The 12,852-nt window shown below is 41.5% G+C and overlaps 1 protein-coding gene across 1 annotated transcript in view; it reads right to left on the reverse strand.

The window, feature by feature from the left end:
* Nucleotides 1-12,852, reverse strand: part of LOC143929831 (ovostatin-like) — an 88,125-nt gene that overhangs the window by 29,918 nt on the left and 45,355 nt on the right. Inside the window, exons 13-19 of the mRNA XM_077453806.1 lie at nucleotides 10,367-10,537; nucleotides 7,741-7,909; nucleotides 5,053-5,143; nucleotides 3,748-3,976; nucleotides 2,768-2,891; nucleotides 1,574-1,692; nucleotides 971-1,022 (exon numbers count right to left, since the gene is read on the reverse strand). Of these exons, the coding sequence (XP_077309932.1) occupies nucleotides 971-1,022; nucleotides 1,574-1,692; nucleotides 2,768-2,891; nucleotides 3,748-3,976; nucleotides 5,053-5,143; nucleotides 7,741-7,909; nucleotides 10,367-10,537 (955 nt within the window). The remainder of the gene's footprint in view (nucleotides 1-970; nucleotides 1,023-1,573; nucleotides 1,693-2,767; nucleotides 2,892-3,747; nucleotides 3,977-5,052; nucleotides 5,144-7,740; nucleotides 7,910-10,366; nucleotides 10,538-12,852) is intronic.

Below are 12,852 nucleotides of genomic sequence, written 5' to 3' on the forward strand. Positions count from 1 at the left end.
AAACCATAGAAATATGGAAAGGAGCACCAGACCAAAACCAGTCCATTTTTTTTTTTGGTAAAAATAATTTGTGGGCAACACCACTCCATCATGACTATATTAGAACTAGCACTGAGCTCTCCAAGTAACAACTTGACAGCAGCTGAGCAGAAATTGGATATACAACAGTTTATTCTATACCCATAGTTTTAGGTGTTTCATATGAAAATTGTGAGCAAAAATAAGTCAAAAAAGTTAGGCAGTGTTGGTGTGTATGAATGTTATACGACGTGAACATTCAGCTACTTAAAAGGTTCCATGTCTCTTTGGATTCTATTAGCGCCAAGTGATACACACCCCATTATAATTATTTATAGTGGTGCTAAAACCTTAACTTTTTTACATCAATGCAATCCTTGCATTAAGGTAAAAGTCGGAGCCGATCTGTGCAAAACCATTGCACAGAGCAAGTATAGTAAAAATATATATTTATTTTTTTCCTCATCTATATTTAGGGTTCTGCAATAAATAATGGTCAGTCTGCAGTCCCCACCTCCAAACAGCTTCTTTACCGAACCGTTGTGATTTTATACCAACTAGCACCTGTCTTTTTACTTTGACTTTAGAGATCCCCCCCCCATCTGCCACCACAGCAGAGGGACCCATAGTTATCAATGGAACAGAAGTGCAGTCTCATCATCCACTGATACTTCCTATGATACTTCCTATGATACTTCCTATGATACTTCCTCAGGCTTTGTAACTGAAGGGCTTGGTACAGGAGCTGCAGCTTGAGAGATTGCAGAAGCCCAAGCATTGCAAGCACAATCTACCAATCATAGTGGCAATGCTTGGCAGCTTCAAATGCAAAACATTGTGAAGTGCACTTTTTTTAAATCAACACAAGTTCATTTTTATATTTTTTGTAAATGGTGGAATATGCTATTGTATGGACCAATAACAGTCCTAGGAAACAATCAGATATTCTTACCTTTGACACAGACAAAGTCGGTTTTGGTCACTTCTTGCCTGATGCCTTCAGGCTTAAATAGAAAAAATATATATATTAATTAGGACACACACATATATAAACATATATATATATATATATATATACACCATATATATATATATATATATATATATATATATATATATATATATATATATATATATATATATATATATATATATATATATATATATATATATATATATATATATATATATATATATATATATATATACACACACACATACATATACACATATATATATACATATACACATACACATATACATATATACATATAACCAGTTTAATGCATAGCCATCATGATTGTAGCATAGGTATCCAGGTAAGTATAACATGTTGGCAGTTCATAAAAGTTGTTCACAAAAATAGAGGAGAGCCCAAGAAATAATAAGCCAGAGCACATATGTGAAGAGACACCAACCAAGAGACCAAAAAAAATGCCAAATAAATATACAGAATGCACATACTGTATATACGCTATAATATATAAGACTTTTCCAGGTTGTAAATTTTAACCTTTTATTTTTTGTTCTTGTCCAACAACCTTTGTCCACTCACCTCCACAGTGAAACTCCGCACTATGGTGTCCTTGCGGTTTGGTTCGTTAGGATCAGCAGGTCCCTCACATGATGCGCCAATGTGAATGGTTTCAGCCGTCACAGAGACATTAGCAACACCTGTACAAGTGAAGTACATGTTATCACCATCTTCACAGTATACCTTGGTGTGGATATCAGTCATGGGCTGCAGTGACCAGAAGGTAGATGCGAGTAAGGAACTGGTGCCACAGTCTACAGCAAGGTTTACATATTTAGGCCCATTTATTAAAACCGGTTTGGACTATGCTATTCAGCTCCATCATAGGCTTATTTGTTTGAGGAGTCCAAAATATACCTGGCCTACTCCTTTTCCTCTCCAGCAATTGGGACACTGAACTTCTCACATCCTAAAACTTTTGTGGAATTCCTATGGAAAAATCACTACTAGACTGCACAGTACACGTGGTTAGAACATCTCATAATTATTGACGGCCCAAAAAATTCTCATGATGATCGTACCCAAAGGTCAACTGCTTTTGCAAGACCTGCTTACTACCTCTATTCCTTCCGATTTTTAGGCTGAAGGGTGTGTTTGAAAGCTTCCTTATTACTTGCAATTCACATATGTTAGTATAGGCTTAACATATATTTTCAATACCTTTAATACCTTAATTCTCATAGCCCTGTATATTCTGCTTCCCAAGTAAAGCATCTGAATGTGTTTTGAAGTAATCAACACTTGAAGAACAGTGCTGAATCGTTAGTGTCAGGGGGAGCAATTGTGCCCTATCATTGGTGTCTATGGCAGGAATTATGCCCCATTGTTGTGTCAGTTGGAGAAATAGTGCTTTTCATCAGTGGGAGGAAAAGTGCCCCAAAGGCCAGATAAAAGCTAACAAAGGCCTCATCTAACCTATGGGCTGATGTTTGGAGACCTTTGCTCTATATGAACAAATTGAACAGCATTGGCCCAATATAAAACCCTGGGGCACACTGCTTGCAACATTACACTTTTTAGAGAATGAGCCATATAACTTTCTTCATGTAACCAGTTTCCTATCCACGTACATACAGATCCATCAACTCCAACAGACCTCATTTTATAGATTAAAGCTTTATGTTGTACAGCATCAAATGTTTCAGTAAATCTAGATAAACTTCATACTATACTTTGTTGTACTTCTTTTTGTAAAATCATAAATTCTTCTAATACCTATGGATGTAGCATTTATCTTCCAGGAATAGGAGACTCTTTCCTGTGAGCATACGCATTTCACCGAATCCGTGTGAACAGGTTCCGCTGTATATTTAGCTGAAGACTGTAAAGTGACACATACCTGGGAAAGCACAGTAAAGAGAAGTCAACAGAACATTCTGATTGCAGAAGCCCTTGTGTCTGGCGCTGTGTGCTAATGAGAGCATGAAAATCCTTCTCTTGACTGGATTAGTAAACTTTTTCTTTTTACACTGGGTCTGGCTTTGTTGGGCGGTGCACCGGTATTAAGCACTAAGGAGCCAGTTGCAGAGAACAGAACTTGTATTAATGTAGAATCCAGCAAACCCCAACCAGACTGGTGGTAAGGCATCTGACAAGGAATACCCACGGTATATAATAGTGTGTAGCTGAGCAGGTCTCAGATGTGCCAACAGCGTCTATTTTGAGGGGTGAAATGCACCTTGGCTGGTCCATACTCAAAATTTCCAGGAAGGATAGCGTGTCCCTACTCGTCTGGAACCTCTCTCTGACACTAATCACTGGAGCTGTCATACGGGTGACCTGTCCCTACACTATCCACATGCGACATGCCTGGGAGTCAGGGTCTCAAACAGACTCGGCCTGACCCAAGAGGGCCACCAGAGTTACATGGGATGGCAGCATCCAACCAGATAGCTCCCCCCAGTGATCCAGGAAACCATAGAAGAACCAAGTTCCTCTTGGTTTCCTCTACCCTGAAGTGTCGCTGTGGTTCTTTACCTGCAGTGGAGAAAGCCAACTGCACCTGCCTACAACCTAATGAAACTAGAATAAAAAAAAAAACTTGATCAAATGTCTGACTAAATAAGTTTACTGTACATGTAGTAAAAAATCTGCAGTTTCTGTTCTAAGCTTTAATTGTGCATCTTGTGATAGAACAAACCTCTATGCTCATATCACTTGCCTACCAAATAACCAAAAATAGAGAGAGTAGTCACCTTGGCACATTTGTTCATGTAATTAGCAACAGAACCCACTAGAAGCATGATTTCTCCACGGACGATGGAATCTGGAAGGGAGAGGTCTACAAACATCTTCTGGAAGGAAGTGAAGTTGGCTGGGTATTTGGTCATGCCGAAACCAGTCCCGTTGGACAGACACACCACATCACTTTTCCACTTGGTGATGGTGCCTGGGACCTCAAGGTTTGAAATGGTACCACTTTCCCTGAAAATCGGATTAGAAAATTAAACATACAAGTTTTACTGTATGTAGCAGCCATTTTTTTTATCAGGAGAAAAATGGGCAGGGCAACCTGCTAAAGGATTTAAATTGATCTATCCAGTCCTGCCCGTCAATAGACAGCTTTGCCACATCAAGCAACCCAGTATGCATGGGAAGAGAAATTTCTCTACTGCAGTTTAGTAACAGATCTCCTACAACCCCCCCCCCCCCCCCCCACCCAAAATATAGTAAATTAACAAAGCTGACCCATCTGCAGCTCCAATGATTCAGCCAAGATCCCACAGTCAGCTAATGCATGTGGCTTTTGGTCATGTGCCCAGGTGCTGTAAACACCGAAGCGTGTTCTGTGGAACAGGCATGTTAAATGAATGGAAAAATATGTATATATATAATGTGTAGAAGCAGCATTTCTCTGCCTTTTTATTACAAACCCTTGAAATAAAAATTTCAGCAACCCCAGTGTAATATATTTACAGCTCATGAAGATGAAGTTGTACATTTCCCAAGTATTTATAATGTAATGAGGACCTTGCAAACCCCAGTGGTCTGCAGGAAAGGTGTCCCCATGACACTGATGTACACCGTGGTCAGGTAACATGATATTAATCAATGCGGCTCATTAAATCTAATGCAGAGCAAAATTTTTCAAAATTTTTTGTACATTTGAATCTGACGAGCAAACAAATAGAAGAATGGCAGATACGTTTTTGGTCAGATGGAAAAACGTCCTTTACAGTCATTGCCAGTCTAGTGCACCCATACATTGATGTCATTTGTGCCACACCACTGACTAAACTGAATCAGGCACAAGGTCAATCCCATCAATATCAAGGAACTTCTAGAGAAATTCTAAGGTTCCACGAATCCCTGGTTGATAAAGATTGATTTAGATCATTAGATAATAAACCAACTATGTATACCTCTACCCTAAAAGATTCTTAACCTCCAGGGGGCTTCCATCTCTGGGATTGTATTGTACACACGTTCTTGCAACAGTTTTTTTTAACCTACTCATAAGGACACAAAAAAAAAAAAAGGTAAGTAGTACAAAAACTCACCCCACATAAGTGATCCCAAAAAACCAAACTTCTGGAAAATATGTCCTCATGGTTGTCATGGTTGTCATGGTTGTCTCCGAAGTGGCACCATCTGCTAGAAATAAAAATATTCCATGTAGTGCAAAGCTATCATGTTAATGCCAAGTTGTTTAAGAAAAAGTTTGCGACTATGATTAAAAAAAAAAAGTTTAGAACACAGTGGGACTTTGATTGTGCCTCAGGGGATGATAAAAATAATATACATATACTTGAATTATAGAAAAAATATACAAACTTTATTCATCTGCCACACAGCAGTGCCTTTTGTGAATGAACAAGTTAAAATGAGTTACAGTCTTTGAATTTTGAAGTCAGGGTGTGCCAGTCCCAGACAAAAATAGAGAAGATATAGCCTACGCATTCCGCGGACAGTTCCGCTTCATCAGGGCCTTGAGAGCAGCACAATGGATATCGCACGAATTCTAAAAAAAATGTCTTTGGGGTTGATAGGCAGGGTACAGGATCATACATACATCAGCAGCTCCTACGGGGGTAGTGCTACATCCATATTTGCTGTATGAAAAGCAGAGAACTGTTGATTTTATTAGCGACTGAAAATGGATTAAAGGATGGAGATACTTCTCAGCTTGGAGCTTTTGGTGTCCAGACCAAGTGAAAATTTTAATGTGCCCAAAATAAATATATACCTCCCAACCATCCCAAAATATGTGGGATTGTCTCCTGGCATTTTAACAAAGTACCAGAGTCCTGCAGATTCAGGATGTGTCCCAAAATGCTAATCTGTGAAGGGATCTTGTGGGCAGCGGTGGTTAAGATTGTACACTCTGGACCACCGCATTACTCAGAGGTTTCCATGATGGTAGAGGTGAGTAGAGCAACTTAACAGCACCTCAACTTGTTGCATGGCTGAGGATGTCTATGCAAAAATGCAGGGGGGGGGGGGGGGTAGTGAGAATCAGCAAGATGGGCAATAATGGCTGCATTTTTTCCTGCAGTATAGGCAACTTTTTGACAAAAAAAAAAACATGTAGATTGAGGACCCCCTTCCAGGTCCAGTAAGTGGAGTGTCACTTCTCCAGGACATGGTGTGTGGCACTTCCACATGCATGTTGCCAATAAAAAATATACAGTAATTCATTCTGTACTCTGTGCTGCCCATTTCATAACCGCCTCATTCTATACTCTGCACTATAAGTTCAATTCCACACCACCTCATTCTATATGCTGCTATACGTTCCTTATTCCACACTGCCTCATTCTGTATTCTGACTTTGCGGCCCCACACCGATTCCCAAAAGTACTTCCTGCACTACTTTTGGTGACCTCAGAGGCAATTGCAGTTGACATATGTGCAGTAATGCCCACAGATGTCTCTGAAATCGCTCCCGAAGTCGGACTGACATGCGGGTATGAAATAGTGTGAGTTCAGCTGAACTCACGCAATTTCTAACCCACTCTCAGTGTGAACCTAGGCCAGTGATGGCGAACCTTGGCACCCCAGATGTTTTGGAACTACATTTCCCATGATACTCATGCACTCTGCAGTGTTGTTGAGCATCATGGGAAATGTAGTTCCAAAACATCTGGAGTGCCAAGGTTCGCCATCACTGACCTAGGCTAATGCTGAGAAATACAGGCAGATATTTCTCAATCATGCCATACCATCAGGGAGGCGTTGGATTGGCCCCAAATTTATTCTGCAGCAGGACAACAACCCCAAACATACAGCCAATGTCACTAAGAAATATCTTCAGTATAAAGAAAAAGGAGTCATTAAAGTGATGGTTCTGCCCCCACAGAGCCCTGATCGCAACATCATGGAGTCTGTCTGGGATTACGTGGACAGAAGGATTTGAGGCAGCCGACATCCACAGAAGATCTGTGCTTAGATCTCTGAGATGTTTGGAACAACCTACAGTACCTGCCGAGTTCCTTTAAAAACTGTGTGCAAGTATACCTTGAAGACTTAAGGTTGTTTTGAAGGCAAAGGGTGGTCACCTCAAATATTGATTTGGATTGGAGTGCTATTCTGGTAATTGATAAAAAATAAAACTATTAACCGTTCCTATTAACAGTCTGAAAGCATTTTTTCACACCTTCCTTTAAAAAAAATATATATTTTGCATAGTAATAGGCGTGAGGCGTGTACGTGTAGATTTTCTATAATTATATGTGTATATATATATATATATATATATTTTTTTTTTTTTTAACCTCTTTCCACCCGTGCTATAGCCAAAAGATAGCTAAATTGCCAGCATGTAATTCATGTACGTCATGCCATGCATGAGCTGCCTGCACGCCCCCCCATGTGGCCCACTCTGATCATAGTCAATGGGACTTGGCCGATCAAAGATCGGAGTAAGGGGACAGCTGATCACATGATGTAAACAGAGCCAGTCAAAAGCCGACCACCATCTGGAGAAAAACAGGACATCGATCCTGCACACTCCAGACCATGCAGTGCCAACCAGTGCATACCAGCACTGCTAAGCAATGCCCACCAGTGCCGCCCATCAGTGTGGCCTCTTTACAAAATACTAAACTAGCAAGAAAAAGAGAACTTGGAAATGTTTGGCAATATCAACTTCCTAAAATCTTTGCACATTTTTACAAAATGTATTACATAATATATATTACTCTTTTTATATGGTTTTAAGAGACCAATGTATCACAATGAACTTTTACCTGGTACATGAGTTGTGGTTGCAGCAGGCGGAATGTCAGCTAATATCATAGGCCGACCAGAAAATTCCATAGCCGGCTGTCCAAACATCACTGGTTCAAAAAAATTTGACCGCGAGCACAACTGTGGCTGCTGAAAAGGTGTATCAGTGATCACATGCATACCGATACCCTGAAAGGAACAGAAATGTGGTGAGAAAAGGCAAGGAGCTTATTGCAAAAAAAATAAAAATAAATGTATGTATATACACACACACAGTGGGTATCTCACAAAAGTGAGTACACCCCTCACATTTTGTAAATATTTTCTTCTATCTTTTCATGTGACAACACTGAAGAAATGACACTTGTCTACAATGTAAAGTAGTGAGTGTACAGCTTGTATAACAGTGTAAATTTGCCGTCCCCTCAAAATAAACATACAGTCATTAATGTCTAAACTGTTGGCAACAGAAGTGAGTACACCCCCAAGTACAAATGTCCAAATTGGGCCCAAAGTGTCAATATTTTGTGTGGCCACCATTATATTTCAGCACTGCCTTAACCCTCTTGGGTATGGAGGTCACCAGAGCTTCACAGGTTGCCACTGAAGTCCTCTTCCACTCCTCCATGATGACATCACAGAGCTGGTGGTTGTTAGAGACCTTGCGCTCCTCCACCTTCCATTTGAGGATGCCCCACAGATGCCCAATAGGGTTTAGGTGTGCAGACATGCTTGGCCAGACTATCAACTTTACCCTCAGCTTCTTTAGCAAGGCAGTGGTCGTCTTGGAGGTGTTTGGGGTCATTATGTTGGAATACTGCCCTGTGGCCCAGGGATGAGGGGGGAAATCATGCTCTACTTCGGCATGTCACAGTACAGGTTGGCATTCATGGTTCTCTCAATGATCTGTAGCTCCCCAGTGCCGGAAGCACTCATGCAGCCCCAGACCAAGACACCCCCATGCTTGACTGTAGGCAAGACACTTGTCTTTGTACTCCTCACCTGGTTGCCGCCACAAACGCTTGACACCATCTGAACCAAAATAAGTGTATCTTGGTCTCCTCAGACCACAGGACATGGTTCCAGTAATCCATGTCCTGTGGTCTGCTTGTCTTCAGAAAACTGTTTGCGGGCTTTCTTGTGCATCATCTTTAGAAGAGGCTTTCTTCTGGGCTGACAGCCATGCAGATCAATTTCATGCAGTGTGCGGCATATTGTCTGAGCACTGACAAGCTGACCCCCCACCCCTTTAATCTCTGCAGCAATGCTAGCAGCACTCATACGTCCATTTCCCAAAGACAACCTCTGCATATGACGCTGAGCACGTGCACTCTACCCTTTTGGTCAACCGCGATGAAGCCTGTTCTGAGTGGAATCTGTCCTGTTAAACCACTGTGTGGTCTTGGTCACCTGCTACAGCTCAGCTTCAGGGTCTTGGCAATCTTTTTATAGCCTAGGCCATCTTTATGTAGAACAATTCTTTTTTTTTCAGATCCTTAGAGAGTTCTTTGCCATGAGGTGCCATGTTGAACTTCCAGTGACCAGTATGAGAGAGTGAGAACAATAACACCAAATATAACACACCCTGCTCCCCATTTACACCTGAGACCTTGCAACACTCACAAGTCACATGACACTAGGGAAGGAAAATGGCCAATTGTGCCTAATTTGGACATTTTCATTTAGGGGTGTACTTACTTTTGTTGCCAGCGATTTAGACATTGGCTGTGTGTTATTTTTAGGGGAGAGAAAATTGACACTGTTATACAAGCTGTACACTCACTACTTTACATATGTTCTACTGCACATGTAGAAAACACAAGGCTCACAGCCATTTCATCTGGCCCTTGCACTCATGGCTTTTTTTCAGACATTCTGCCACCTCTGGTTCTCTGAAACTGCACTGAACTCTGTACATAACCCATACCTGAACTCCAGATAAAAATCACACTCCTGGCATTTCTCCTTTAAGATCCTCCCACTGTTAATGCATTTGACCACACCCTGTTTGGTGTGGTTCAATTGGGGGGCAGGGGGTGTGGTTGAGTTCCTGCACCCATTCTCTAAAAAAGATAGCCCTCGACAAATGTTATATATAGCCCTATAGATACAACCAGGTCCTTTGAGGTCAATAATAATGCTGATGCGGCCCAGGGTGAAATGGAGTTTGTGTCAGGGCTGGCTTAGCCCTTCCTTCTCTGGGCTGGCTGCTCAGCTGTCGGCTAATTGCCAGCTCTCTTCTCTCTCCACAGTTACCAGCTGTTCCTGATGATGCTCATCTGACCTGCCTACTTAAAGCTGTCCAGCTCACTTCACCTCTGCCTTTGCCTTGGTCACATCACAAGAAACCATCTCCTGCAGTTCTGTTTAAAGACTGGCTTGCTGTTGCTCTACTTGGATCCCTGACTTCTGGCCTGGCTGATTACCCGATCTGGTTATTGAACTCTGGCCTGGCTGACTACTCGATCCGGTTACTGGACTCTGGCTATGCTTGACTATGCTTTTCTATTTACCTTTTTATTTAACAAACAAGTGTGATTTAATTGTACTTCTATCTCGGTCTGATTAATGGTTTCTGACAGTTTGACACCCCTGTGCTACTGTTTGAGGACGTAGGCTTGTGGACCACGAGCAGTGAATACTTACACTAAAAACCTTACTGACATCTTCCTCCTCAGGGAAGCTAACAGGTTGCCAATAAGTGCCATTGACCAGGATCTGTTTATTATTATCAATACAGGGCGGTTGAGGAGGCTCTACATTGAATCCTGCTGCATAGTATCCATTCAGGCTGGTGTACTGAAGAGTGTTATACACCTGTAACAATAGGGTAGAATTACATTCAGGCCAACATTAAAGTCATTGTAAAGTCTCCCCCCCCCCCCCCCCATTAAAACAAGCATGTTATACTTACCTGCCCTGTGTAATGGATTTGCACAGAGCAGCCTCGATTCTCTTCTCAGGTCCTTTTGGCCCCTCCCTCCTTTTGAGTGCCCCCACAGCAAGCAGCTTGCTATGGGGGCACTTGAGCCAAGTCACATTGTGTCCATTCAGACATGGAGCCCCAACCCCCCGAATGGCTAGCTGACTTTGACAGCAGCGGGAGCTAATTGCACTTGGCCAATCAGGAAGGAGGGAGAATCTCAAACAGCTGAGACACTAGTGGACATCACTGCACAGAGCGGGACCCCAGGTGAGTGTTAGGGGGGCTGAGGCTGGCTGCTACACTCAGGCTTTTTATCTTCATGCATAAAATGCATGAAGATTAAAAAAAAACGTTCTGCCTTTACAACTCCTTTAAATTGTATGTGTAGTGTTAACCCTTTGGGCGGCCCCGCTATCGTCACAGGTTCTTTCCCACTAGTGTAATGGCAGTCAAGCACACTTCTTACTAAGTGAATAGTCTAGGGCAGTGATGGCGAACCTTGGCACCCCAGATGTTTTGGAACTACATTTCCCATGATGCTCAACTACACTGCAGAGTGCATGAGCATCATGGGAAATGTAGTTCCAAAACATCTGGAGTGCCAAGGTTCGCCATCACTGGTCTAGGGGATTCTTTTTTTAGTTTATGCATGATAACTTGTATAGGACAGAGGGAGTTGGGGGGGTACTCCAGAATGTTGAATAATAAGAGGACTCCCTTTCTTCTGCATCTACTCCTTAGGAAAAAAAAAAGTCCCTTAGCAATAGCTTTGGGAATGGACAGCACTGAGATATACCATAATTAATGTTCCAAAGCAGGTAAGTCTCTTTGCAACGGAGGGGGGTGTAACAGCTGCAATCACCCAGATCCTTCCCTCAGGTCTATAGTCCTTGGGTACTTGAATGCCTCCCTCAAATCCAGGCAGACAGTTACTTGGATTGGATTCCCCAGACTGAATTCTAGATGAAGTCCCCCTTAGACATGTGCAAAAGGAAAAAATTTGTTTAGTTTCGTTTCGTTTTAATTCGTTAATTCATTAATTTCGTTTAGTTATATTCGTTAACTTCCTTAAATTCGTTTTCGGATTTCGTTTAGTTTTCTACCGAATTCGAAAAATCGGCCACATTCGAAAATATTTCTACCGGATTCGAAATTATTTCAACATGATTCAACATTATTTCAACCGCATTCGAAAATATTTTGTGACCCGATTTTAGGGCCATGTATCTCGGGGTCACTTGGTGCTAGACACTTCAAATTTGGATATGTTGTATTGCTAGTACTATTGTGTTTGCATACCAAATGGGGTTTCTAGCTATAAGTGACCCCGAGATATGTGGCCCCAAAATCGGGTCGCAAAATGTTATTAGTTAATAGAGCAGAGAATGACATTTTGCGACCCGATTTTGGGGCCACATATCTCGGGGTCACAAAATATTTTTGAATGCAGTTGAAATAATGTCGAATCATGTTGAAATAATTTTGAATGCATTCGAAATTATTTCAACATGATTCAACATTATTTCAACCGCATTCGAAAATATTTTGTGTTTGCATACCAAATTTGGGGTTTCTAGCTATAAGTGACCCCGAGATATGTGGCCCCAAAATCGGGTCACAAAATGTCATTCTCTGCTCTAATAACTAATAACATCCCGATTTTGGGGCCACATATCTCGGGGTCACTTATAGCTAGAAACCCCTTGGTATGCAAACACAATTGTACTAGCAATACAACATATCCAAATTTGAAGTGTCTAGCACCAAGTGACCCCACGATACATGGCCCTAAAGTCAGGTCACAAAATATTTTCGAATGCGGTTGAAATAATGTCGAATCATGTTGAAATCATTTCGAATGCAGTTGAAATAATTTCGAATTCATTCGAATTCATTTGTTATATTTCTTTCGTATTCGTTGTAATTTGTTATTTTTTTATTCGGACATTCGGATGCAAAATTCGGCCGAATTTAGATTCGTTACGAAACGGATTGCACAAGCGTAGTCCCCCTTCTTTAGTCTGAAGTCTCATAAGTAGGGTCCCCAACCGTAACTTAACTGGGGCCTTTCCGAGTTATTAATAGAGGTGCTGGGATGTCTGAGGTAGTATCCCTCCAGACTGAGTGCTCCTTCTACTGAACAGAAACACTGACTGACCCAGACTATTTTCTCTCCAGTCACCTTCTAATCACGCCTCCCCAAGGT

This window comes from Lithobates pipiens, unplaced genomic scaffold (assembly GCF_037356315.1).
Source record: "Lithobates pipiens isolate NorthernLeopardFrog02 unplaced genomic scaffold, aLitPip1_a1.2 Scaffold_25, whole genome shotgun sequence".
Taxonomy (NCBI): domain Eukaryota; kingdom Metazoa; phylum Chordata; class Amphibia; order Anura; family Ranidae; genus Lithobates; species Lithobates pipiens.